This window comes from Macaca mulatta, chromosome 16, assembly GCF_049350105.2.
Source record: "Macaca mulatta isolate MMU2019108-1 chromosome 16, T2T-MMU8v2.0, whole genome shotgun sequence".
NCBI lineage: Eukaryota > Metazoa > Chordata > Mammalia > Primates > Cercopithecidae > Macaca > Macaca mulatta.
In genome coordinates this window covers 86,059,560-86,086,805 of record NC_133421.1, presented here as the reverse complement: position 1 = coordinate 86,086,805, position 27,246 = coordinate 86,059,560, and the positions used below count along the sequence as shown (strand labels likewise).

At 46.3% G+C, this 27,246-nt stretch overlaps 1 protein-coding gene, 1 long non-coding RNA gene and 1 other non-coding gene across 13 annotated transcripts in view; 1 reads left to right on the top strand and 2 right to left on the bottom strand.

Moving 5' to 3' along the window:
- Positions 1-27,246, top strand: part of PRPSAP1 (phosphoribosyl pyrophosphate synthetase associated protein 1) — a 49,727-nt gene that overhangs the window by 15,343 nt on the left and 7,138 nt on the right. For all 11 annotated transcript variants that reach the window (XM_077968803.1, XM_028835549.2, XM_077968802.1 and 8 more), the window contains 4 exon segments: positions 11,391-11,563; positions 13,184-13,299; positions 13,750-13,805; positions 14,965-15,110. In XM_077968803.1, the coding sequence (XP_077824929.1) occupies positions 11,391-11,563; positions 13,184-13,299; positions 13,750-13,805; positions 14,965-15,110 (491 nt within the window).
- Positions 17,918-18,021, bottom strand: LOC114673327 (small nucleolar RNA U13). The gene has a single exon (XR_003724044.1). It is a non-coding gene; the product is annotated as a small nucleolar RNA U13 (small nucleolar RNA).
- On the bottom strand, positions 18,099-19,985 carry LOC144335967 (uncharacterized). Its single transcript, XR_013407302.1, has 2 exons — positions 19,677-19,985; positions 18,099-19,326 (listed from the first exon to the last, which is right to left on the bottom strand). It is a non-coding gene; the product is annotated as an uncharacterized LOC144335967 (long non-coding RNA).

Below are 27,246 nucleotides of genomic sequence, written 5' to 3'. Positions count from 1 at the left end.
CCACCTCAGCCTCACTAGTAGCTGGGACCATAAGCGTGTGCCACCATCCTGGGCTAATTTTTGTATTTTTAGTAGAGATGAGGTTTTGCCATGTTGCCCAGGCTAGTCTTGAACTACTGGACTCAGAAGTGATCCACTCGCCGGGCGCAGTGGCTCAAGCCTGTAATCCCAGCACTTTGGGAGGCTGAGACGGGCGGATCACGAGGTCGGGAGATCGAGACCATCCTGGCTAACACGGTGAAGCCCCGTCTCTACTAAAAAAATACAAAAAACTAGCCGGGCGAGGTGGTGGGCGCCTGTAGTCCCAGCTACTCAGGAGGCTGAGGCAGGAGAATGGCGTGAACCCGGGAGGCGGAGCTTGCAGTGAGCTGAGATCCGGCCACTGCACTCCAGCCTGGGCGACAGAGCGAGACTCCGTCTCAAAAAAAAAAAAAAAAAAAGAAGTGATCCACTCACCTCAGCCTCCCAAAGTGCTGGGATTACAGACATGAGCCACCACACCCGGCTTTGACTTTGAAAACTTTGACACATTTGAAGACCGTGACATTTTACCAATTACTTTGTCGAATGTCCCTCAATTTGGGTTTCACCATGATGGCTCTTTCACTATGATGAGATTCATGTACCTTGGAAGGAAGATGTGTTTCCATTGTCTTCCTGCTGCTTCATGGCAACTTGTGTGGATGCATCGGTTTATTCATTGTCTCGTGTGTCAGTTTCTAGTCTTATGCTGACACAATAGAGGCTCTTGTGAGCCTCATCGTATGTACATCATGTTGTCCGTGTTTCAGGTATATCTGTAGGAAGATCCTAAGGAATTTCTGATTGTGAGGGTCCATTCCCTGTGGTATTGAGGGAAGGGGCTGCATTGCCCTCATTGAGGATGTACTAATTCACATTTTCTTCAGCAGTTTTGGTTTTATATTGTTTGCCTCCTGGTGACTGGAGTCTTTTTTGCCCGGTAGTTTTGTTTGACTCTCCATCTTTTTTTTTTTTTTTTTTTTTTTTGAGATGGAGTCTTGCTCTGTTGCCCGAGCTGGAGTGCAGTGGCACGATCTCGGCTCACTGCAAGCTCTGCCTCCCGGGTTCACTCCATTTTCCTCCCTTGGCCTCCCGAGTAGCTGGGAGTACAGGCGCCCGCCACCACGCTCAGCTAATTTTGTGTATTTTTAGTAGAGACGGGGTTTCACTGTGTTAGTCAGGATGGTCTTGATTTCCTGACATCGTGATCCGCCCACCTCGGCCTCCCAAAGTGCTGGGATTACAGGTGTGAGCCACTGCACCTGGCCTGACTCTCCATCTTATAAATAAGGGGAAGACCTGAGGGGCTTGCCTAGGGGTACAGTGCCTGTCGGAAGGGAGCTTTGGCACACCACATAGCTGTTCCCTGGCCGTCTGTGATTATCCTGGGTTTTGTTGGTAGTGAATAGTAAGGTTACTTTGTCATCGCTATTTTTGCTGCATTCTTGAGTTCCTTAGGGCATAGGAAAGGGCCACATGTGACCCTAGGTCCATGGTTTGGCCACCTTAGATGACTGAGAGCTCTCTACTAGTTGGTGGAAGGGTGCAGAGTAATAGACCATGGTCTTTGTAGCCATGGGTTGGCCAGGTTTGTCACTAATCCTCCAAGAAATATTGGGGTCTGATTCTAAAAGCAGTATTGATTGGTGAAGTCTCTTTACTACCCTAATCGAATTTGTGATAACGAAAGGATTTGTCATGTGAAGAGTTATCATTAAGAAATCTCAGGCCGGGCGTGGTGGCATAAGCCTGTAATCCCAGCACTTTGGGAGGCCGAGACGGGCGGATCACGAGGTCAGGAGATCAAGACCATTCTGGCTAACACGGTGAAACCCCGTCTCTACTAAAAAATACAAAAAACTAGCCGGGCACGGTGGCGGGCGCCTGTAGTCCCAGCTACTCGAGAGGCTGAGGCAGGAGAATGGCGAGGACCCAGGAGGCGGAGCTTGCAGCAAGCTGAGATCCGGCCACTGCACTCCAGCCTGGGCGACAGAGCGAGACTCCGTCTCAAAAAAAAAAAAAGAAAAAAAAAAGAAATCTCGTTGGCCAGGTACAGTGACTCACGCTTGTAATTCCAGGACGTTGAGACACTAAAGGCGGGAAGGTCACTTGAGTCCGAGATGGCTTGAGAACAGCCTGGGCAACATAGTGAGACTCCATCTCTACAAATAAAATTTGAAAATTAGCCAGGTATGGTGGTGTGCACCTATAGTCCCAGCTACTCCGGAGGTTGAGTTGGGAGGATCACTTGAGCCTGGGCAGTCAGGGCTACAGTGAGCTGTGATTGCACTACTGCACTCCAGTCTGGGCAACAGAGCCAGATCTTAGCTCAAAAAAAAAAAAAAAAAAAAAAAGTCAAATTGTTAACACTCACTAGTTTGTCGGTCTGCATTGTAACCTGGAATTTCAGTCAGACTTCTCCAGGAAAAGACTGAACTGAGTCAGTGCCTGATCAGAGCAGTTCTCCTCTGGCACATGAGCAGCTGTGCTCTTGGCACTTTTGTTTTGTTACATGTATTTAGAGATCGTCTCTGAGTCAGGAGAAGCTAAGAGGTTAGAACCTCCTCACGTCTGATACCCCATTTTGTTAGATAGTCCAATAGTCCCCAACCTTTTTGGCACCAGGGACTAGTTTTGTGAAAGACAGTTTTTCTTTCTTTTTTTTTTTTTTGAGACAGAGTCTCACTCTGTCGCCCAGGCTGGAGTACAATGGCGCGCTCTCGGTTCACTGCAAACCCCACCACAACCCCCGCCTCCCGGATTCAAGCGATTGTCCTGCCTCAGCCTCCTGAGTAGCTGGGATTACAGGCATGTGCCACCATGCCTGGCTAATTTTGTATTTTTAGTAGTGACAGGGTTTCTCCATGTTGCTCGGGCTGGTCTTGAACTCCCAACCTCAAGTGATCTGCCCGCCTCGGCCTGCCAAAGTGCTGGGATTACGGGCTTGAGCCACCGCGCTGGGCCGTTCGTGGTTATCTCAAACTAGTCAAGCATAGAAACAGCATATTGTTAATGTCCTTTGTGATAAAAAGTTGAATTTTATAAAATTCTTGACTTTGATATTACATGGTAACCAAGAGTGCTCAATGTAAGTATTTAATACATGCAATCTAGAGTGATGCTGGGGGCAGTAAAGACTGAACTTGACAAATGAAGGATCATCAGTGTGCAAGTGTCTTCCAGGGAAGGGACAAAAGAAGCATGAAAAAATGAGCTAGTTAATAGCAAATTGGGAAGCACAGTTTTTCTCACTCGTACCTTGAGTATGAGAAAATTTGACCATGGTCAGGTATGGTGGCTCATGCCTGTAATCTTAGCACTTCAGGAGGCCAAGGTGAAAGGATAGCTTGAGGCCAGGAGTTTGAGACCAGCCTAAGCAATATACTAAGACCCTGTGTCTATTTTTTTTTGTTTGTTTGTTTTTGAGACAAGGCGTTGCTCTGTTACACAGGCTGGAGTGCAGTGGCACGATCTCGGCTCACTGCAGCCTCCACCTCCCAGGCTCAAGTGATTCTCCTGTCTTAGCACCCACCGTCTTATCCTCCCAAGTTGCTGGGGCTATAGGCACATGCCACCACACATGGCAAATTTTGTATTTTTGGTAGAGACAGGATTTTGCCATGTTGCCCGGGCTGGTCTCAAACTCCTGACCTCAGGTGATCCACCTGCCTTGGCCTCCCAAAGTACTCACAGACGTAAGCCACCATGCCCAGCCAATAAACTAGTTCTTGTAGTGCTTGAGTACTGGATACTTTAGTACCAACTAAAGAACAGAGATAATTTAATTTAATTTAATTTAATTTTTTTTTTTTGAGACGAGTTTCTCTCTTGTTGCCCAGGCTGAGTGCAGTGGTATGACCTCGGCTTACTGCAAACTCCGCCTCCCAGGTTCAAGTGATTCTCCTGCCTGAGCCTCACGAGTAGCTGGGATTACAGGCATGCACCACCATGCCCAGCTAATTTTGTATTTTTAGTAGAGATGGGGTTTCACCATATTGGCCAGGCTGGTTTTGAACCCCTGACCTCAGGTGATCCACCCACCTCGGCCTCCCAAAGTGCTGGGATTACAGGCATGAGCCACTGTGCCTGGCCCAATTTTTTATTTTATTTTATTTTATATTTTATATTCTGTTTTATTAATTTATTTTATTTTTTGAGACAGAATCTTGCTCTGTTGCCCAGGTTGGAGTGCAGTGGCACAATCTCAGCTTACTGCAATTTCTGCCTCCTGGGTTCAAGCAATTCTCCTGTCTCAGCTTCCCAAGTAGCTGGGATTACAGATGTGCACCACCACACCCAGCTAATTTTTGTATTTTTAGTAGAGATGGGGTTTCTCCATGTTGCCTAGGCTGGTCTCGAACTCCTGACCTCAGGTGATTCACCTGCCTCGGCCTCCCAAAATGTTAGGATTACAGGCGTGAGCCGCTGTGCCCGATCTGGTTTTTTTTTTTTTTTTTTTTTGAGACGGAGTCTTGCTCTGTCCCCCAGGCTGGAGTGCAGTGGCGCGATCTCGGCTCACTGCAAGCTTCGGCTCACTTCAAGCTCCGCCTCGTGGGTTCACACCATTCTCCTGCCTCAGCCTCCCGAGTAGCTGGGACTACAGGCGCCTGCCACCACACCCGGCTAATTTTTTTGTATTTTTAGTAGAGACGGGGTTTCACCGTGTTAGGCAGGATGGTTTCGATCTCCTGACCTCGTGATCCGCCTGCCTTGGCCTCCCAAAGTGCTGGGATTACAGGCTTGAGCCACCGTGCCCGGCCTCGATCTGGTTTTTTAATATTATCTGCAGTTACATAGATGAAGGAATATATTTTACAGGTTTTTCTGTTGTTAGGAGGAAGGGGGCATTGCCTAAAGTAATAAGGCTAATTTTAGGCAAACAGACCAAAGCTTAGTCATTAAGCTTATTGCCTTCGGAGCTGTTGTTCTAAAATAACATAGATCCCTTTTTTTGGTTCTGTTTTTGCTTGGAATAGCTTTGGAACTACCGCTTCCAAACTTGCAGCATATTTCTTTTGACTGTTCTAATAATAGCAAATTTTTGGTCTTTGACGATAGGTTTAATTTTTGGAAATGGCAAAAAGCCATTCAGAACAAAATGATTATTTTGGGTAATTGAACTGTGTGATACTCAAAAGATTTTCCAGATATACCAAGCAATGGAACTAAGTAAAATATGAAGCTTAAGTATATTTTAAAGGATAATTTTTATGTTTACGTACAAGTTCTAGTGTGTTGATTATGAAGCTTATAAAGTACATTTTAAAGGATAATTTTTGTGTTTATGTACAAGTTCTAGTGTGTTGATGTAAAGAGGACTCATTAACATAACATTTACAGCTGGGCACGGAGGCCCACGCCTGTAATCTCAGCACTTTGAGAGGCCGAGGCAGGCGGATCAGTTGAGGTCAGGAGTTTGAGACCAGCCTAGCCAACACGGTGAAACCCCGTCTCTACTGAAAACACAAAAAAATTAGCCAGGCATGGTGGCGGGTGCCTGTAATCCCAGATATTCAGAAGGCTGAGGTGGGAGAATCGATTGAACCTGGAAGGCAGAGGTTGCAGTGAGCCAAGATGGTGCTACTGCACTCTAGCCTTTCAGCCTGGGTGACAGTGACCCAGTTTCAAAACAACAACAACAACAAATTTACAACTGCTGCAGATGATTAATTGTTACAGTTGGGAGGAGGGTAAATTCTCCCCCATTACTTCCAGCTATGGTGTTGGTCTCTCTTTTGGAAGCCTGGCTAGTTTAATGAATGCGTATACATACCATGCCTATTTCCTCACCTCAGGTTAGTTTTTGCCTGTCCAAAATGCTAGAGCAGTAAGGTCTGGGCTTAATATAGGATGTGGTTTTCTTAGGGGAAAGAAAAGTAGTTGGTTGGTTGGGCATGGTGGCTTAAGCTGTACTGCCAGCACTTTGGGAAGCCAAGGCAGGAGGATCGCCTGAGCCCAGGAGTACAAGACCAGCCTGGGCAACATGGTGAGACCTTTCTCTATTTAAAAAAAAAGAAAGGGCCGGGCACGGTGGCTCACACGTGTAATCCCAGCACTTTGGGAGGCTGAGGCAGGCGGATCACAAGGTCAGGAGATCGAGACCACGGTGAAACCCCGTCTCTACTAAAAATAGAAAAAATTAGCCAGGTGCGGTGGCAGGTGCCTGTAGTCCCAGCTACTCGGGAGGCTGAGGCAGGAGAATGGCCTGAACCCAGGAGATGGAGCTTGCAGTGAGCCGAGATCGTGCCACTGCACTCCAGCCTGGGGGACAGAGCAAGACTCTGTCTCCAAAAAAAAAAAAAAAAAAAAAAGAAAGAAAAGTAGTTGGTAAAACAATTAAGAATGTGCTACTTAGAGATAAAGACTACAAGAGCTAGCCAGGGTGTCTTGGAACATTCTCAGGGAACAGATAAACAAAGCAGAGACTGCCAGCCAATTTCTCTTCACCCTGCTAGTTCACAGAGTAACTGCCTGGTGTCCGATTTGTCCGGTGTCTCTCAGTGAAGCCAGTGTGACAAAGCCCCTTTTGTCACCTTTCTGACCAATAAGGGGTGAGGTGTGGGGCTTTCTTTAGCCCTGGGCTGGAGGATGTTGAATTTTCCCTTGGAAAAATGGAAAATAAAAACCTCATGGAAAATTGCTCTTTTTTTTTTTTTGAGATGGAGTTTCGCTCTTGTTGCACAGGCTAGAGTGCAATGGCATGATGTTGGCTCACCACAACCTCCATCTCCCAGGTTCAAGCTATTCTCCTGCCTCAGCCTTCTGAGTAGCTGGGATTACAGGCATGCGACACCAGGCCCAGCTAATTTTGTATTTTTAGTAGGGATGGGCAGGCTGGTCTCAAACTCCTGACCCAGGTGATCTGCCTGCCTTAAGCCTTCCAAAGTGTTGGGATTACAGGTGTGAGCCACTGCACCTGGCTTTTTTTTTTTTTTTTTTTTTGAGAAGGAGTCTTGCTCTGTAGCACAGGCTGGAGTGCAGTGGTATGATGTCGGCTCACTGCAACCTCCGCCTCCCAGGTTCAAACAATTCTCCTGCCTCAGCCTCTCAAGTAGCTGGGATTACAGGCACCTGCAACCATGCCCAGCTATTTAATTTTTAGTAGAGACGGGCTTTCACCATGTTGGTCAGGCTGGTCTCCAACTCCTGACCTCAGGTAATCCACCTGACTTGGCCTCTCAAAGTGTTGGGATTACAGGCATGAGCCACTGTGTCCAGCCCAGAAATTGCTTATTAATGAAAGAAACATTACCCTGAAATCAAGACTTCTCAAAAATTGTTTATCTTGTTCATTAATGTTTTACTATCTGGGCCTCCCTTGTGCTTTGTTCTCCAAAACTCATGGTATCATACACTTGGGTATTTTACTTGATTTTGTTTTTATTTTTTTGTGTGTGTTTTTTGAGAGATGGTGTCTCACTGTTGCCCAGGTTGGAATGCAGTGGCACAGTCACGGCTCATTATAGCCTTTAACTCCTGGGCTTGAGGGATCCTCCCACCTCAGCCTCCTGAATAGCTAGGACTACAGGTGAGCACCACTGTGCCTGGCTGATTTTTAAATTTTATTTTATTTGTAGAGACAAGGTCTTGCTGTGTTGCCCAGGCTGGTATCAAACTCCTGGCTTCAAGCAGTACTCCTGCCTTGGCCTCCCAAAGTGCTGGGATTACAAGCATAAGCTACTGCCCTTGGTCCACTTGTGTATTGTCTATGACAAAGCCAGCTAAAAACCCACTACTTGAGGCTGGGTGTGGTGGCTCATGCCTATAATCCCAGCACTTTGGGAGGCTGAGGTGGGTGGGTCAGCTGAGGTCAGGAGTTCGAGACCAGCCTGGCCAACATGGTGAAACCCCATCTCTACTAAAAATACAAAAATTAGCTGGGTGTGGTGGCGGGTGCCTGTAATCTCCGCTTCTTGAGAGGCTGAGGCAGGAGAATTGCTTGAACCCGGGAGGCAGAGGTTGCAGTCAGCCGAGATTGTACCATTGTACTCCATCCTGGGTGACAAAAATGAATTTCCATCTCCAAAACAAAACAAACAAACAAAAAACCACACTACTTGAACAGATAACGCTTACAGAAGCTACTAAATTAACTGACTCCAAACACATTGTGGGTATTGGGATCTGGTTTATGAAGCCACAGCAAGCCTGGGTATGGTGGCTCATGCCTGTAATCCCAATACTTTGGGAGGCTGAGATGGGAAGATTGCATGAACCCAGGAGTTCAGCACCAGCCGGGGCAATATAGTGAGACCCTGTCTCTTACAAAAAAGAAAAGAAAAGAAAATCTTTTAAACAAAAAGTCTCGGCCGGGCGCGGTGGCTCAAGCCTGTAATCCCAGCACTTTGGGAGGCCGAGATGGGTGGATCACAAGGTCAGGAGATCGAGACCATCCTGGCTAACATGGTGAAACCCCGTCTCTACTAAAAAATACAAAAAACTAGCCAGGCGAGGGGGCGGGCGCCTGTAGTGCCAGCTACTCGGGAGGCTGAGGCAGGAGAATGGCGTGAACCCGGGAGGCGGAGCTTGCAGTGAGCTGAGATCCGGCCACTGCACTCCAGCCTGGGCGGCAGAGCGAGACTCCGTCTCAAAAAAAAAAAAAAAAAAAGTCTCTGGGAAGGGGACCACACATTCTTGCATGAGTCAGATGTGCTCCTTCTTGGGAAGAATGATTACCTCGAGAGTGGTCCCAGATGGCCTCTGGCGTTCCCTAGAGGTGGTCTGCCTTGTTTACCTACCACAGTGCTTGACTCAAGTTGCCCATTAAATATGTGTTGCATGGATGATGAACTAAAATTGACTATTATGAATTCCCAAGTTCCTCGAAAGTGTTTGATAATTGCTTTGATTCTACCAAAGATTATCTGACCTTTTGATGCCAGACTTGGCATTATTAATTTGGAAGGCTGAAGGAGAAAAATGCTCCAATTTATTGAGAGGGGGAAAAAAAAGGTAACTGGAAAATAATGGAAATGGATTAGCAGTCTCAAAGGAATATCTTAGTTGTCTTGAAGTTGAGCCCTGCATCATTCTCCTCAGGGAGAAATGTTTTTTGTTTGTTTTTGTTTTTTTTTTTTTTTTTTTTTTGAGACGGAGTCTCGCTCTGCCGCCCAGGCTGGAGTGCAGTGGCCGGATCTCAGCTCACTGCAAGCTCCGCCTCCCGGGTTCACGCCATTCTCCTGCCTCAGCCTCCCGAGTAGTTGGGACTACAGGCGCCCGCCACCGCGCCCGGCTAGTTTTTTGTATTTTTTAGTAGAGACGGATTTCACCGTGTTAGCCAGGATGGTCTCGATCTCCTGACCTCGTGATCCGCCCGTCTCGGCCTCCCAAAGTGCTGTGTTTTTGTTTTTTTTTGTTTTTGTTTTTTTAAATCACAGAATGCTTGCATTCGTTAAGAAAAATCTAAATTACAAGGGTGAAATTGGAAGTTCCAGGAGTTGAACCTGGAAGTGGAAAACATTGTCAGAATAAAAGGATGTCCTTGAAATCGCTCACTCCCACTCTGCCTTAGAGAGAAGTGTCAACATAAATTGTAAGAGACTGGGAGGAAATGGCTCGATTACCCTTCAAGCCAGAAGGCATCTCTTGCTGAGTATTTCATTCAGTCACCTGTTCAGCAAACGTTAACTCTGTGTATGGCAGGCTTTCCACTTTGCTGTAATGAGGGCAGCATCACCTACATGTCAGTGTAGAGCTGATAATTGTTCAAGAACGGGTGCCTGAAGAACCTGCTGCCATGGGTATGAACTGAGGACATGGGGAAGGGGAAGGAGATACAGTCTTGACCCCCACCCCCGCCCCAAGATGGGGATGTTTGAGGATGCGTGGATAGTCCAGGGAAGAGCAGGAGGAAGCTAACGTGAGAAGTGAATACTGAGAGAGCGTCCTGGAAGGATTTCAAGGCTCTCTCACCCATTTTTAAAGGCAGAGCCTGACTGGGAATGGTGGTGCATGCCTATAATCCCAGTGCTTTGATAGGCTGAGGTGGGAGCATCACTTGAGCCCAGGAGTTCGAGGCTGCAGTGAGCTATGATTGTACCACTGCACTCCAGCCTGGGTGACAGGGGTGAGACCATTTCTTAGTAAGTGAGTAAGTGAGTGAATCAATGAATGAATACAGAGTCTACATTAGGTTTGATTATCCTTGGCAAAAGCTAACAATCTAAATTTATAATCACTGGAAGTAGCCTTTCCTTCTACTATCTTTCAGATTCATGTTTCATTTTTTGTCTCTCAGGGTAATCTTTGTCAGGGATTTATATGTCAGGGAAGGAAGGGTCCAGGGAGTTTTGTTTTGTTTTTTGAGACAGAGTCTCACTCTGTCGTCCAGGCTGGAGTGCAGTGGCGCGATCTCGTCTCACTGCAACCTCCACCTCCCAGGGTCAAGTGATTCTCCTGCCGCAGCCTCCCCAGTAGCTGGGACTACAGGCGTGTGCCACTATGCCCAGCTAATTTTTGTATTTTTAGTAGAGACAGGGTTTCATAATGTTGGCCAGGCTGGTCTCAAACTCGTGACCTCAGGTGATCTGCCTGCCTCGGCCTCCGAAAGTGCTGGGATTACAGGCGTGAGTCACTGTGTCTAGCATCTAGGGAGGTTTTTGAAAATTAAGTTCTCACTGGGCACAGTGGCTCATGCCTGTAATCCCAGCACTTTGGGAGGCTGAGGCAGTTGGATCACCTGAGGTCCGGAGTTTGAGACCAGCCTGGCCAACATGGTATAACCCCGTCTCTACTAAAAATACAAAAGTAGCTGCGTGTGGTGGTGCATGCCTGTAATCCTAGTTACTTGGGAGGCTGAGACAGGAGAATTGCTTGCACCTGGGAGGCGGAGGTTGCAGTGAGCTGAGATCATGCCACTGCACTCCAGCCTGGGCGACAGAGTTGAGACCCCGTCTCAAAAAAAGAAAAAAATTATGTTCCAAGACCTCACCACACCCAATGAGAAGAAAGACCAAATCTTTCTGTTAATGGCAGCTAAATGGAAGGGCAGGTGGGTTCTTGGCATTCATACTGGCCTAAGCCCAAATCCCTGGGAGGCTGCCAGCAGGTGTTGGGTAACTCTGGTCACCAGCAGTTGCTTCAGATGCCACTGCAGTAACCCCGTATGACACACGAGAGACCCAGGCAAATGTGAGAGTGGGTTAACTATGCTGTGAATAGGAGTAACCTCAGATGAAAGCTGGGGCTTACTCAGCTACAAAAAGTTGGAAAGCTTCCCCTGCCTTCATGAGGTACCATTGTAAGCTAGTGTGATGGTAAAATTCCCACAACACCCGTCTGGCTGCCCATGTTAAGTTGATAAAGTCAAGATCTTTTCTAAGGGTTAATAAATGGAGTTAATCCCCAAATACAAATTTGGACTGTTTCAGAGATGTGAATACAGCTGTGATGGAGTTGCTCATCATGGCTTACGCACTGAAGACTGCCTGTGCCAGGAATATTATTGGGGTCATCCCCTACTTCCCCTACAGCAAGCAGAGCAAGATGAGGAAGAGAGGTTCCATTGTGTGCAAGCTGCTAGCATCCATGCTGGCAAAAGCAGGTGAGTGTGCGCCGGGGCCCTGGGGTTCCAGCATGATCCTTTAGGGCTCTTTCCTAGTCGGGCTTAGTTCATACCTCAGATACCCAATTTGGGATCTGAGTGTTTGTTTCCTTTTGAACAGTTTTGGCTAAGGATATGTGAGCTTGGTTAGAAATTCTGTTTTTTCCCTTATTCGCTTCGTCTTACTTTAGAATACCATTGCTTTAGTGTCTTCTCTTCTCTGTCATCTGTCACGTATCTTCTATTTCATCTTGTCATCGTTAAATTCTTAGCTGGCAGTCTTGGCATTCTTATGTGATCTTTTGATCTTCAGGTCTGGATTTCTGTACCTGCTTTGTTAGCTAAATTCCATTTTTGTTCATAGTATTCAAGCTGGATTTTCTTTTACTACCTCTCCCCCACCTTTGCCTTTCTACATAGCAGCTCATTTTCATTGCTTTATTCTCCTTATGTAGCGGGGGCACACTTTCTGGCCTGTAAATCAATGTAGTATTTTACATTTGGGTTTCTATTCATCTGATGTCTATTCTAAAACTTTAACATGTATTTATGTCCTCAGAATGAAATGTATGGTCCTCCCTCGATATCCTTGTAGGATTGGTTCCAGGAACCTATCTCCCCCTTCCCCGGCTCCTCAGCAGATACCAAAACCCAAAGATACTCAAGTCTTTCATATAAAATGCCATAGTATTTGCATATAACCAACACAATCATCTGGAGATTATTTATAAATACCGAATACCGTATAAATACTATGTAAATTGTTGTTATAACTGTCATTATTTAGGGAATAATGACGAGAAAAAAAATTTCATACCTGCTCAGTACAGACACAACCATTGTAGGCCTAACTACATTTTCAGTCTGTGTTTGGTTGAATCCCCACGTGGAACTCGTAGATCCAGATGGTCAACTGTATGTGAATTTCCTTCTGTCCAAAAAAGTATAATATTTCTGGAAAGAACAAGTAATACTGGTTCTATGCTCTGGAAGTTTTGCTGTGACCTTTGACCATTTGCAATGTGTTTATATATGTACCTTTTCCTCTTCAGTACTCTTGATTATAAGAGGATCTCTTCACTGTTTTTCTATAAGAGTACTTGAAACATTCTTTATCACATACAGAAATTATTCTAAACTTCAATATCTTTGTGTTACATGAGTTTCTTTTCTTCTAATATGTATATTTGTTTTTGTGTTCTTACTACTTTTTGCCTTCGCTGCAGTTCTTTATCCTTTCTTTCAAGATTCTTTAATAAAGGCCTTACTGTTTTTTACATCTCTTTGATATTAATTCCATATTCATAGTTTTGCTTCTGCCACATTATTCTTTTCTCAATTTTCTGGACCAAGCCAATAGTCAATAATTCCCACTTTCTCAGCTTTAGTTCTTTGTCCATGTGGAAGGTTGTAGCCTTCTCTACATTGGAAAGTTGTAGTCTTCTCCACATTAAGGCTTTATTAAAGTTAACAATCAAGCCTGTGATTGCAGTGCTTAATCACAGCACCCCTTGTCTTCAGTCTGCTGGTAGGAAGCAGGAGTTGAGCATCTAGTTTAGGTCCACTGTAGCCATTAACCTGTAGGGGTGAACTTTGTAATTTTTTGTTTTAAAATTTCAGGTTTAACTCACATTATCACTATGGATCTTCATCAAAAGGAAATACAAGGCTTTTTCAGCTTTCCCGTGGACAACCTTAGAGCCTCACCTTTCCTGCTTCAGTATATCCAGGAAGAAGTGAGGAACCACCAGCAAACACCCCATTGTCCTCAAAAGAGATCTTATTTAGTTTTTCTCTGGTATCAGATTTCGATATTGAAAGGCGCATCAAATGAGCTCTCCCTTAAGTCGCAATGCCTGAGGCAGCAGACAGGGTCAGCTTTAGTCGTGGAGGATCATAGCTTTAAAAGACACTAAAAATGGATTTTTTTTCCTACGTATCTTTAGCAATTTGCTTATGTTTTCTAAAATGAAGGTTTTAATAAGAATTATTTTTTTAAAATTCTTGATGGAGTGCTTTTTACAATGATGTTAATTGATAAATATTGAAAAATCTAAAACTTGTGGCTAAAATTCTAGCATATTTGATGACTAGTTTGGATCATTGTTATAAGAACTTGAATACCAGCATCCAGGTGTTATTTTCTGATAACTTTTCAGTATTTTCTATTTTTCCTTCAAATCTAGATTCCAAATTACAGAAATGCAGTCATTGTAGCTAAGTCTCCTGATGCTGCAAAGAGGTAAGTAAGCTAGACATGGGTCCTGATCCCTCCTGAGTGCTCCCAAAGCCAGAATGAGCTGCTTTGGAATCCAGAGGCTGTCACTCGTGGCCTGTGAAAACCCGTTGGCTCTCATGTTAACCCCTTCCTCGTTGCCATGTCCCATGCCACACACAGCTTTATCTCCAGCCTCCAGACAACACACATGATTGCTGAGTTGCTCAGCTTTCCTCTGGGAAAACAAAGTTCCTTCAAGTTCCCAGAGAAAGGAAATCAATGAGGCTATGAGCATTTTTCAGCGAGTCTCACTCTGTTGCCCAGGCTGGAGTGCAATGGCTTGATCTCGGCTCACTGCAACCTCTGCCTCCTGGGTTCAATTCAAGCACATCTCCTGCCCCAGCCTCCCCAGTAGCTGGGATTACAGGCACCTGCCACCACTCCTGGCTCATTTTTTGTATTTTTAGTAGAGACGGGGTTTCACCGTGTTCACCAGACTAGTCTTGAACTCCTGACCTCAGGTGATCTGTCCACCTCGGTCTCTAAAAGTACTGGGATTACAGGCGTGAGCCACTGTGCCCGGCCCAGGCAATGGTTTTTAACGTTGTTCTCTCTTCTGAAGATGACTATTAAGAATATTGGACAAAGGATAGAATCAAAATTATCTAGAATCAGGTCTGGGCGGGGTGGCTTACGCCTGTAATTCCAGCACTTTGGGAGGGCAAAGCGGGAGATCACTTGAGCCCAGGGGTTCAAGACTGGCCTGGGTAACATAGTGAGACCCTGTCTCTACAAAAATACAAAAATTAGCCAGTTGTGATAACATATTCCTGTGGTCCCAGCTACTTGGGAGGTTGAGCTGGGAGGATCACCTGAGCCCCAGGAGGTTGAGGCTGCAGTGAGCCATGTTGATGCCACTGCACTCCAGCCTGGGTGACAGTGAGACTTTGTCTCAAAAAAAAAAAAAAAAGTATCTAGAATCAGATAAAATCCCAGACGCTAACTTATGTGCCCTTTGAGGCATTTACATTCTGACCTGGGCCTCACATTCTCATTTATATAAATAATGCCTTTGCATGTCCCTGAAATGTTACATATTTTCATTTTGTGGTTAAAAAGTGATGCAGTAGTGATATGTGGGATTTCTTCCTGTCAGTTTCACCATTTCCCTTTGTCCTTCTAGGGCCCAGTCCTATGCGGAGAGACTGCGTCTGGGTTTGGCTGTCATCCACGGGGAAGCTCAGTGCACGGAACTGGACATGGACGATGGTCGTCACTCCCCACCTATGGTCAAAAATGCGACTGTGCACCCGGGCCTGGAGTTGCCGTGTAAGATGAGCTCTGTGTTTTTATTTTAGTTGTAAATTGAAGAAAGTTTTTTTTTGTTTTTATTGTTGTTGTTTTGTTTTGTTTTGTTTTTGAGACGGAGTCTCACTCTGTCGCCCAGGCTGGAGTGCGGTGGCGTGATCTCGGCTCGCTGCAACCTCAGCCTCCTGGGTTCAAGCAATTCTCCTGCCTCAGCCTCCTGAGTGGCTGGGATTACAGGTGTGTGCCACCACCCCCAGCTAAAAATGTATTTTTAGTAGAGACAGGGTTTCACCATGTTGACCAGGCTGGTCTCAAACTTCAGACCTCATGATCTGCTTGCCTTGGCCTCCAGAGTGGTGGAATTACAGGCATGATCCTCTGCGCCTGGCCCTGAAGAAAGTTTTAAGTAGTCTGAATGACTAGGAGTTACCGACTATGTAGATATATGCTGTCTTGTTGTATTTAAATAATGGAATGGTATTTGCTATCCTCCGCCTTTTTTATGTTTTGAGAAAGGATTTCACTCTGTTGCTCAGCCTGGAGTACAGTGGCACAGTCATGGCTCACTGCAGCCTCAACCTCCTGGGCGCAAGTGATTCTCCCACCTCCACCTCCTGGGTAGCTGGGACTCTAGGGGTACACTACCATGCCTGGATAGTTTTCTTTTTTTTTTAATAGAGACGGGGTCTCCCTACATTACCCAGGCTGGTTTGGAACTTCTGTGCTCAAACAGTCCTGCTGTCCTGACCTCCCAAAATGCCAAGATTACATAAGATTATGGATGTGAGCCACCATACCAGGCCCGATTTCCTCTTTTGTAAAAGGGAGTTGTGTTGTACGCATTTGTAGACTGTGTATGGACAGTTCTGCGTAGCACTCAGCATTCAGACAATATTCGATAATTTTTGCTTTAGTAAAAAAGTTGTATGTGATGGTGTGAAATCTTAAGCTTTTATATTATGGTAAGCTGGGTGACATCTGTTGATCAAATACCAGGCTTTGGGGATCAGGTAACTTTTATTTGTATTTATTTATTTATTTTGAGATAGAGTCTTGCTCTGTCGCCAGGCTGGAGTGCAGTGGTGCAATCTTGGCTCACTACAACCTCCTCCTCTCGGGTTCAAGCGCTTCTCCTGCCTCAGTCTCCCCAGTAGCTGGAACTATAGGTGCGTGCCAACACGCCCAGCTAATTTTTGTGTTTTTATTATTTATTTATTTATTTATTTTTCGAGATGGAGTCTCGCTCTGTCGCCCAGGCTGGAGTGCAGTGACGCGATCTCGGCTCACTGCAGGCTCCACCTCCCGGGTTCACGCCATTCTCCTGCCTCAGCCTCCCGAGTAGCTGGGACTACAGGCGCCCATCACCACGCCCGGCTAATTTTTTGTATTTTTAGTAGAGACGGGGCTTCACCATGTTAGCCAGGATGGTCTTGATCTCCTGACCTCGTGATCCACCTGCCTTGGCCTCCCAAAGTGCCGGGATTACAGGCGTGAGCCACTGCGCCCGGCTGATTTTTGTATTTTTAGTAGAGACGAAGTTTCACCTTATTGGCCAGGATGTTCTCTATCTCTTGACATTGTGATCCGCCTGCCTTGGCCTCCCAAAGTGCTGGGATTACAGGCGTGAGCCACTGCACCTGCCCCATTTTTATTTTTTTTAATTTTGTTTAAGACTGAACTCGTAGGCCTGGCGCGGTGGCTCACGCCTGTAATCCCAGCACTTTGGGAGGCCGAGGCGGGCGGATCACGAGGTCAGGAGATCGAGACCATCCTGGCTAACACGGTGAAACCCCGTCTCTACTAAAAAAAATACAAAAAACTAGCCGGGCGAGGTGGCGGGCGCCTGTAGTCCCAGCTACTCGGGAGGCTGAGGTAGGAGAATGGCGTGAACCTGGGAGGCGGAGCTTGCAGCGAGCCGAGATCGTGCCACTGCACTCCAGCCTGGGCGACAGAGCGAGACTCTGTCTCAAAAAAAAAAAAAAAAAACAAACAGAAGAATAGTACAGATTTCCAGCATATGCTCTTCACTCAGAGTTCCCAAATTTAACATTTATATACTTGGGTTTTTTTTCACCATTTGAGGGTGAGTAGCAGACGTAATGTCCCTTCATTCTTCAATACCTACATGTACATATATAAAGACAAAAGACTCTTTTATATAACCAGAGTATCATTGTCAGACCTAGGAAGCTAACATTGCTATAACAGTGTAATTTACAGACTTTACTTAGGTTTCACCAGTGGTCCCAGCAGTGTCCTTTAGAGCAAAAGAATAAACTTGTTTTCTTGTCCAAGACCTAACCCAGGATCACACATTGCATTTACTTGTCATTTCTTTTTAGTCTCATTTAATCTGGAATGGCTGCTCTATTCTTTGTTTTTCTTATGACCTTGATACTTTTGAACAGTGCGATCAAGTGATTTTGTAGACTATCCCTTAATTGGGGCTTGTTTATGTCCTCAGGATTAGATTCAGGTTATGCATTTTTGGCAGAAAATCACGGAAAACATGTGATGTGTCCCATTACTGGTGACGTGCATTCTGATAAGTTGGTTAAGGTTTCTGTGGCAGGTTTCTCCACTGTAAAGTTATTCTTTTTTTTTTTTCCCCCTTTGTAATTAAGACTATGTTTTAACTGTAAATATTCCATTCAAAAAATAAAATTAGCCGGCTGTGGTGGTGGGCGCTGTAGTCCCAGCTACACGGGAGGCTGAGGCAGGAGAATGGTGTGAACCCGGGGGGGCGGAGCTTGCAGTGAGCCAAGATCGCACCACTGCACTCCAACCTGGGCGACAGAGCGAGACTGTCTCAAAAAAAAAAAAAAAAAAGTCAACCAGGTAATGTGCTGATGTTCTAACAAGGTTCAAGGGTAGCACATCTCACATGTGAGCGTGAACACCCAATGATCACACTTAGGAACTATAAAAGGATCTCTGATAGCATTTTACCCAGAAGAAAGAACTACTTTCTCTCTTTTTTTTTTTTAAGACAAGAATCTCACTCTGTCGCCCAGGCTGGAGTGCAGTCACCATTTCGGCTCACTGCAACCTCTGCCTCCTGGGTTCAAGCAATTCTCCTGCCTCGGCCTCCTGAGTAGATGGGATTACAGATGATTACAGATGTGTGTCACCATGCCTAGCTAATTTTTGTATTATTAGTAGAGATGGGGTTTCACCATGTCAGCCAGGCTGGTCTCGATCTCCTGACCTCAGATGATCTACCCGGCTTTGGCCTCCAAAAGTGCTGGGATTACAGGTGTGAGCCACCATGCCTGGCCGAAAGAACTACTTTCAAAATTGTAGTTGCTTTTCTCAAACCCTGCCACTGTGTTACCAAATAATTTTTGTAATACTTCTAAATCCTTGTTTTCATTTCAGCAGTGTTCACAGCATCTTCGCCAGCAGTAGATTCATCTCAAAAAAAAAAAAAACAAACCCACTTTCTTTGCTTATCCATAAAAGCAACTCCTTCTCCATTACAGTTTTATCATAAGATTGAAGCAGCCCAGTCACAGCTTCAGGTTCCATTTCTAATTCTAGTTCTTTTGCTATTTCCACCACATCTGCAGTTACTTCTACCATGGAGGCCCTAAGCTCCTCAGAGTCATCCCTGAGGGTTAGAACCAACTTCTTCCAAACTCCTGTTAATGTTGATATTTTGACCTCCTCCCCTGAATCATGAATATTCTTCATGGCATCTAGAATGGTGCATCCTTTCCAGAGATTTTCAATTTACTTTGTCTGGATCCTTCAGAGGAATCACTATCTATGGCATCTATTGTCTTATAAAATGCATTTCTTTTTTTTCTTTCTTTTTTTTTTGATACAGAGTCTTGCTCTGTCACCCAGGTACAGTGGTACGACCTTGGCTCACTGCAACCTCCGCTTTCCTGGTTCAAGTGATTCTTGTGCCTCATTCTCTCGAATTTCTGGGATTGCAGGTGTGCCCCACCATGCCCAGCTGATTTTTGTATTTTTAATAGAGACAGGGTGTCACCATGTTGGCCAGGCTGGTCTCAAACTCCTGACCTCAGGTGATCTGCCTGCCTCGGCCTCCCAAAGTGCTGGGATTATAGGAGTGAGACACCACGCCCAGCCAAATGGATTTATTTTTATTTTATTTTAGAGGCGGGGTCTCTGTCTGCTGTCCGGGCTGGAGTACAGTGACAGGGTCTCCCTCTGTCGCCCAGACGTGGAGTGCAGTGGTGCGACCACTGCTCACTGCAGCTTCTATCTCCTTAGGCTTAGGTGATCCTCCCACCTCAGCCTCCCAAGTAGCTTGGAAGCTGGGACAACAGGTGCGTGCCACCACACCTAACTAATTTTTGTAGAAATGGGATTTTGCCATGTTGTCCAGGCTGGTCTTGAACTCCTGGGCTCAAGCAATCAACCCACCTTGGCCTCCCAAAGTGCTAGGATTAGAGGTATGAGCCACTGTGCCTAGCACACAGCTAATTTTTAGAAATTTTTAGTAGAGGCGGGGTCTTGTCTTGTTGTCCAGGCTGGTATCGAATTCATTGGCTCAAGTAATCCTCCTGCCTCAGCCTGTATTCTTGACAGTGTGGGAGGGTGAGGTGGGAGGATCACCTTACTATTATTACTTTTTTTTTTTTTTTTTGAGATGGAGTCTCGCTCTGTCACCCAGGCTGGAGTGCAGTGGCACAGTCTTGGCTCACTGCAACCTCCTCATCCCGGGTTCATGCCATTCTCCTGCCTCAGCCTCCTGAGTAGCTGGGACTACAGGCGCCTGTCACCACGCCCGGCTAATTTTTTGTATTTTTAGTAGAGACGGGGTTTCACTGTGTTAGCCAGGATAGTCTCAATCTCCTGACCTTGTGATCCGCCCACCTCGGCCTCCTCCCAAAGTGCTAGAATTACAGGCGTGAGCCACCGCGCCTGGCCTATTACTACTGCTAATAATAAGACTTGGAAGTTGAAATTACTCCTTGATCAATGGGCTGCAGAATGGATGTTGTATTAGTGGGCATGAAAACAATGCAAATCTCCTTGTATATCTCCGTCAGAGCTGTTGAAAGACTATTGTTTGAGATATATATATACATATATATATATGTTTTGAGATGGAGTCTTGCTGTGTTGCCCAGGCTGGAGTGCAGTGGCACAATCTTGGCTCACCACAACCTTCACCTCCCAGTTTCAAGCGATTCTCCTGCCTCAGCCTCCTGAGTAACTGGGATTACAGGCATGCACCACCATGCCAGGCTAATTTTGTATTTTTAGTAGAGATGAGGTTTCACCATGTTGGTCAGGCTGGTCATTAACTCCTGACCTCAAGTGATCTGACTGCCTCGGCCTCCCAAAGTGCTAGGATTACATGTGTGAGCCACTACGCCTGGCCTGTTGTTTGATATTGTTTCAACTTTTATCAATTATCTTGGTTAGATCTTGTGAGTAACTTATTGCAGCTTCTACATGAGCACTTACTACTTCACCTTGCACTCTTAGGTTACGGAAATGGCTTCTTTCCTTAAACTTCACGAACCAACCTTGCTCTGGATTAGGCTTTGGCTTAAGGGAATTTTGTGGCTGGTTTGATCTTCTATCCAGATCACTCAGATTTCTCTGGTTCCGTAATAAGGCTGTTTTGTTTTCTCATCATTCGTGTGTTCCCTGGAGTCAAATTTTTAATATCCTTCATGAACTTTTCCTTTGCATTCACAACCTGGCTGTTTGACTAAAGAGGTTTAGCTTTTGGCTCTCGACACACTAAGCTTGATTATTTGTAGCTTTTGATTTAAAGTGAGAGACATGGGGCTCTTCCTTTCACTTGAACACTTACAGGCCATTGGAGGGTTATTGGCCTAATTTCAATATATTGTATCTCAGGGAATAGGGAGGTCCAACAAGAGGAAGAGAGACGGGAACAGCAGGTCAGTGGAGCAGTCAGAATACACATTTACTAAGTTTGCTGTCTTTTTTTTTTTTTTCCAGTGACAGAATTTTGCTCTGGATCTCAGCTCACTGCACCCTCCGCCTCCCGGGTCCAAGTAATTCTCCTGCCTCAGCCTCCTGAGTAACTGGGATTACAGGCGCGCTCTATCACACCTGGCTAATTTTTGTATTTTTAGTAAAGACAGGGTTTCACCATGTTGGTCAGGCTGGTCTTGAACTCCTGACCTCATGATCCACCTGCCTCGGCCTCCCAAAGTGCTGGGATTACAGGTGTGAGCCACCACTGCACCCAGCCAGTTTGCTGTCTTATGTGATCTTGGTTCATGCTGCCCCAAAACAATTGCAGTAGTAATATCAAAGATCACTGGTTACAGATACCAGAAAAAACGTAACAATAATGAAAAAAGTGGAAATACTGCAAGAATTACCAAAATGTGACACAGAAACATGAAATGAGCACATACTGTTAGAAAAATGGCTCCCAGGCTGGGCACAGTGGCTCATGCTTGTAGTCCCAACACTTTGGGAGGCCAGAGTGGCAGGATCACTTGAGCCCAGGAGTTCGAGACCAGCCTGGGCAACATGGCGAAATCTCGTCTCTACAAAAAGTACAAAAAATTAGCCAGGTGTTGCATGCACCTGTGGTCCCAGCTATTCGGCAGGCTGAGGTGGGAGGTTCCCTTGAGCCCAGGAGGCAGAGGTTGCAGTGAGACGAGATCGAACCACTGCACTCCAGCCTGGGTTATAGAGCGAGACCCTGTCTTTAAAAAAAGGAAAAAAAAGAGAGAGAGAAAAATGGCGCCTGTAGACTTGCTTGACACAGGGTTGCCACAAACTTCAATTTGTAAAAATTGTATTATCTGGTAATCTAGCACTTTGGGAGGCCGAGGTGGGCGCATCAACTGAGGTCAGGAGCTCGAGACTCACCTGGCCAACATGGTGAAACCCTGTCTCTACTAGAAATACAAAAAAAAAAATTAGCCAGGCATGGTGGTGTGTGCCTGTAGTCCCAGCTACTTGGGAGGCTGAATCAGGAGAATCACTTGAACCTGGGAGGCAGAGGTTGGAGTGAACCGAGATCGTGCCACTGCACTCCAACCTGGGCAACAAAGAGCCGAGCCCTGCCCTGCCCTGCCCTGCGCACAGTGGCACCATCTTGGCTCGCTGCAACGTTTGCTTTCCAGGTTCAAGTGATTCTTGTGACTCAATCTCTCAAGTTTCTGGGATTATGGGCGTGCCCCACCACGCCCGGCTAATTTTTGTGTTTTTAGTAGAGACAGGGTTTCGCCATATTGGCCAGACTGGTCTCCAACTCCTGACCTCAGGTGATCCGCCTGCCTTGGCCTCCCAAAGTGCTGGGATTGCAGATGTGAGCCTCCACACCCAGCCTACTTTTATTTTAATGCTCAGTTTGTCTCATATTTGGCCAGAGAGAGCTCCTTCCAGCTGCCTCCTGTGTTCTTTTGGCATGTCCCCATCACTTTTGGAGACTCCCTTACTTTTCTGCTGTAACTACGCCCCGTGTTCATCTTGTAATTTCTTTTTTTTTTTTTTTTTTTTTTGAGACGGAGTCTCGCTTTGTCACCCAGGCTGGAGTGCAGTGGCGCGATCTCGGCTCACTGCAAGCTCCGCCTCCCAGGTTCCTGCCATTCTCCTGCCTCAGCCTCCCGAGTAGCTGGGACTACAGGCGCCTGCCAACACGCCCGGCTAATTTTTTGTATTTTTAGTAGAGACGGGGTTTCACTGGGTTAGCCAGGATGGTCTCGATCTCCTGACCTCGTGATCCGCCGGTCTCGGCCTCCCAAAGTGCTGGGATTACAGGCTTGAGCCACCGCGCCCGGCCTCATCTTGTAATTTCTTAGCACTGTACTTGGCCATTTCTCCAAGGAGCCCTTATACCTTTAGTTGGAGAATGGTATTTATTTATTTTTAAAAATCAGTCAGGCCAGGCACAGTGGCTCATGCCTGTAATCCCAGCACTTTGGGAGGCTGAGGAGGGCGGATCACGAGGTCAGCCTGGCCAACATGGTGAAACCCCATCTCTACTAAAAATACAAAAATTAGCCAAGCATGGTGGTGGTCACCTGTAATCCCAGCTACTTAGGAGGCTGAGGCAGGAGAATCGCTTGAACCCAGGAGGCGGAGGTTGCAGTGAGCCAAGATGGTGCCACTGTATTCCAGCCTGGGTGACAGAGCAAGACTCGGTCTAGGAAAAAAAAAAAATCAGTCAGGTTTAGCAGTGCTGGAATGTATGCCAACTTTTTTTTTTTTTTTTTTTTAAGACGGAGTCTCGCTCTGTCGCCCAGGCTGGAGTGCAGTGGCCAGATCTCAGCTCACTGCAAGCTCCGCCTCCTGGGTTCACGCCATTCTCCTGCCTCAGCCTCCCGAGTAGCTGGGACTACAGGCGCCTGCCACCTCGCCCAGCTAGTTTTTTTGTATTTTTTTTTTAAGTAGAGACGGGGTTTCACCGGGTTAGCCAGGATGGTCTCGATCTCCTGACCTCGTGATCCGCCCGTCTCGGCCTCCCAAAGTGCTGGGATTACAGGCTTGAGCCACCGCGCCCGGCCGTATGCCAACTTTTTAGTAACACTAATATTAGTAAGTATTGATAACCCATTAGCATCAGACCAGCTGAGAATGGTATTTAGAAACCAAGATTTGGGGCCGGGCGTGGTGGCTCATGCCTATAATCCCAACCTTTGGGAGGCCGAGGCAGGCGGATCACGAGGTCAGGAGATCAAGACCATCCTGGCTGACACGGTGAAACCCCATCTCTACTAAAAATACAAAAAATTAGCCGGGTGTGGTGGCAGGCGCCTGTAGTCCCAGCTACTCGGGAGACTGAGGCAGAAGAATGGCATGAACCCGGAGGCAGAGCATGCAGTGAGCGGAGATCGCGCCACTGCACTCCAGCCTGGGCGACAGAGGGAGACTCCGTCTCAAAAAAAAAAAAAAAAAAAAGAAACCAAGATTTGGGCTCAGGGTGGACATGCTCAGTTGCCAGATGTTACTACCTGTGAGTAACCTTGACTTAATGTCCTTTTGTAAGCGGCTGAGTATGTTGTAGGATAATGACCAAGAAATAGGCTGGTTGTGGTGGCTCACACCTGTAATCCCAGCACTTTGGGAGGCCTAAGCAGACAGATCACGAGGTCAGGAGTTCGAGACCAGCCTGACCAACATGGTGAAACCTGTCTCTACTAAAAACACAAAAATTAGCCAGGCGTGGTGGCACACATCTGTAATCCCAGCTGCTTGGAAGGCTGAAGCAGGAGAATTGCTTGAACCTGGGAGACGGAGGTTGCAGTGAGCTGAGATCACGCCACTGTACTCTAGCCTGGGTGACAGAGTGATACGTGATACTCCTATCTCAAAAGAAAAAAAAAAAAAAAAAGACCGAGAAATAAAATTACTGGGTCAGAGGTTACTTTGATAGATGTTGTATTATCAGAGTATTTTATATGGTGAGATTATTTATTCTGAGGATGTTGCTTTGTTGCTTAATGGTCGTAACCATGGTTTCCCTGGCAGTCATCTTTATGAGTCATAGGAAAAGAACTGCATTACTTCTAGACATACTGGTGTGTTTACATTGCAGCTTCCACAGTTATCATCACATTGTTTTGTGTGACTCTAATAGGCTTAGCCAAGAAAATTCTGAAAAAATTATTTCTTGTATGTGTAATAAATTGCGCCTCCTAAATTAAATATGCTTTACATCTGTATGTCAGTTATCCAGTGTGTTCCAGTGGTTCATTTGTTGGTAATTTAGTTTAAGATCTTAGAATGGTTGGCCGGGCGCGGTGGCTCAAGCCTGTAATCCCAGCACTTTGGGAGGCCGAGGCGGGTGGATCACGAGGTCAGGAGATCGAGACCATCCTGGCTAACATGGTGAAACCCCGTCTCTACTAAAAATACAAAAAACTAGCCGGGCGTGGTGGCGGGCGCCTGTAGTCCCAGCTACTCGGAGGCTGAGGCAGGAGAATGGCGTGAACCTGGGAGGCGGAGCTTGCAGTGAGCCGAGATCGCGCCACTGCACTCCAGCCTGGGTGACACAGCGCAAGACTCCGTCTCAAAAAAAAAAAAAAAAAAAAAAAGATCTTAGAATGGTTATGACAATAAATATTCAACCTGAGAACCTTTGCATTTTTTAGGGAGATGAACTATTTTATTTTCCTCAAATCCATTCTTTTTTTTTTTTGAGATAGAGTCTTGCTCTGTCACCCAGACTAGAGTGCAGTGGTGCGATTCCAGCTCACTGCCACCTCCACCTCCCGGGTTCAAGTGATTCCCCTGCCTCATCCTCCCAAGTAGCTGGGATTACAGGTGCCTGACACTGCCCCCAGCTAATTTTTTTGTATTCTTAGTAGAGACGGGGTTTCACCATCTTGGCCAGGCTGGTCTCGAACTGCTGACCTCGTGATCCCCCTGCCTTGGCCTCTCAAAGTGCTGGGATTACAGGTGTGAGCCACCGCACCTGGCCAAACCCATTATTTAGAGCACTACTTATTGCCCACGGGTGAGTTTTGCCTCACAGTGGATATTTGGCAATGTCTGGAGATGTTTCTGGTTGTCACAACCATGGGAGCTGGGGTGCTGCTGGCATCTCGTAGGTAAAGGCCATGATGCTCAGCATCCTACAGTGCGATAATCACCTAGTCCAAAATGTCAGAAGTGCTAAGGTTGAGAAGCTCATTTTAGAGTAATTTGTTAAAAGAGAAGTTGTATGAATGAAGGAGTGAAACCTTAAATCTTTTCCATCTTATAGGTAGGCTTGGTACAGATGATGGGCAAGGGCATCTAACAAACTTGAAAAGAGTTTATGTCGGGGGTTCTGCTAAAGAAGACTACATTTGCCACAGGGGTGAAAAGTAAGAGTTTGGATCACAAAAGTGAGAGGAGGTGACTTTTCCTGGCTTGTTAATTTCACAAGTGAAGATGCGGTTTTCACCACTGAAGTGAAAACAGACATTGGCACCTCTTGAGCGTCTGTTAAATGTAAATTTTGATTTGTTTGCATGTAGATAGGGGTTGTGAGCTTGAAATCAGTTCATTTCTGTTCTACAGAAGACCTCATTTTATTTCCTCATCTAATTTATTTGTTTATTTTTCTGAGATGGAGTCTCATTCTGTCACCCAGACTGGAGTGCAGTGGGCGATCTCAGCCCACTGCAACCTCCGCTTCCCGGGTTCAAGCAATTCTCCTGCCTCAGCCTCCCAAGTAGCTGGGTTTATGAGCGTGAGCCACCACACTCAGCTAATTTTTGTATTTGTTTTGTTTTGTTCTTGTTTTGAGACGGAGTTTTGCTTTTGTTGCCCAGGCTGGAGTGCCGTGGTGTGAACTTGGCTCACTGCAACCTCTGCCTTTGGGGTTCAAATGATTCTCCTACCTTAGCCTCCTGAGTAGCTGGGATTACAGGCATTCACCACCACGCCTGACTAATTTTGTATTTTTAGTAGAGATGGAGTTTCTCAGTGTTGGTCAGGCTGGTCTCGAACACCTGACCTCAGGGTGATCCACCTGGCTTGGCCTCCCAAAGTGCTGGGATTACAGGCATGAGCCACCACGCCTGACTGTTTTTTTTTTTTCTTTTCTTTTTTCTTTGAGACAGAGTCTTGCTCTGTTGGCCAGGCTGGAGTGCAGTGGCACGATGTCAGCTCACTCCAACCTCCACCTCCTAGGCTCAAGCAGTTCTTCTGCCTCAGCCTCCCAAGTAGCTGGGATTACAGGTGTGTGCCACCACGCCCAGCTAATTTTTTTTTTTTTTTTTTTTTTTTTTTTGAGACGGAGTCTGGCTCTGTCGCCCAGGCTGGAGTGCAGTGGCGCGATCTCGGCTCACTGCAAGCTCTGCCTCCCGGGTTCGCTCCATTCTCCTGCCTCAGCCTCCCGAGTAGCTGGGACTATAGGCGCCCACAACCGCGCCCGGCTAATTTTTTGTATTTTTAGTAGAGACGGGGTTTCACCGTGGTCTCGATCTCCTGACCTTGTGATCCGCCCGCCTCGGCCTCCCAAAGTGCTGGGATTACAGGCGTGAGCCACCGCGCCCGGCTATTTTTGTATTTTTAGTAGAGACAGAGTTTCACCATGTTGACCAGGCTGGTCTCAAACTCCTGATCTCAGGTAATCCGCCCGTCTCGACCTCCAAAAGTGCTGGGATTACAGGCATGAGCCACCATGCCCGGCCTCTTGTTTTTTTGAGATGGAGTCTCGCCCTGTCACCTAGGCTGGAGTGTAGTGGTACAA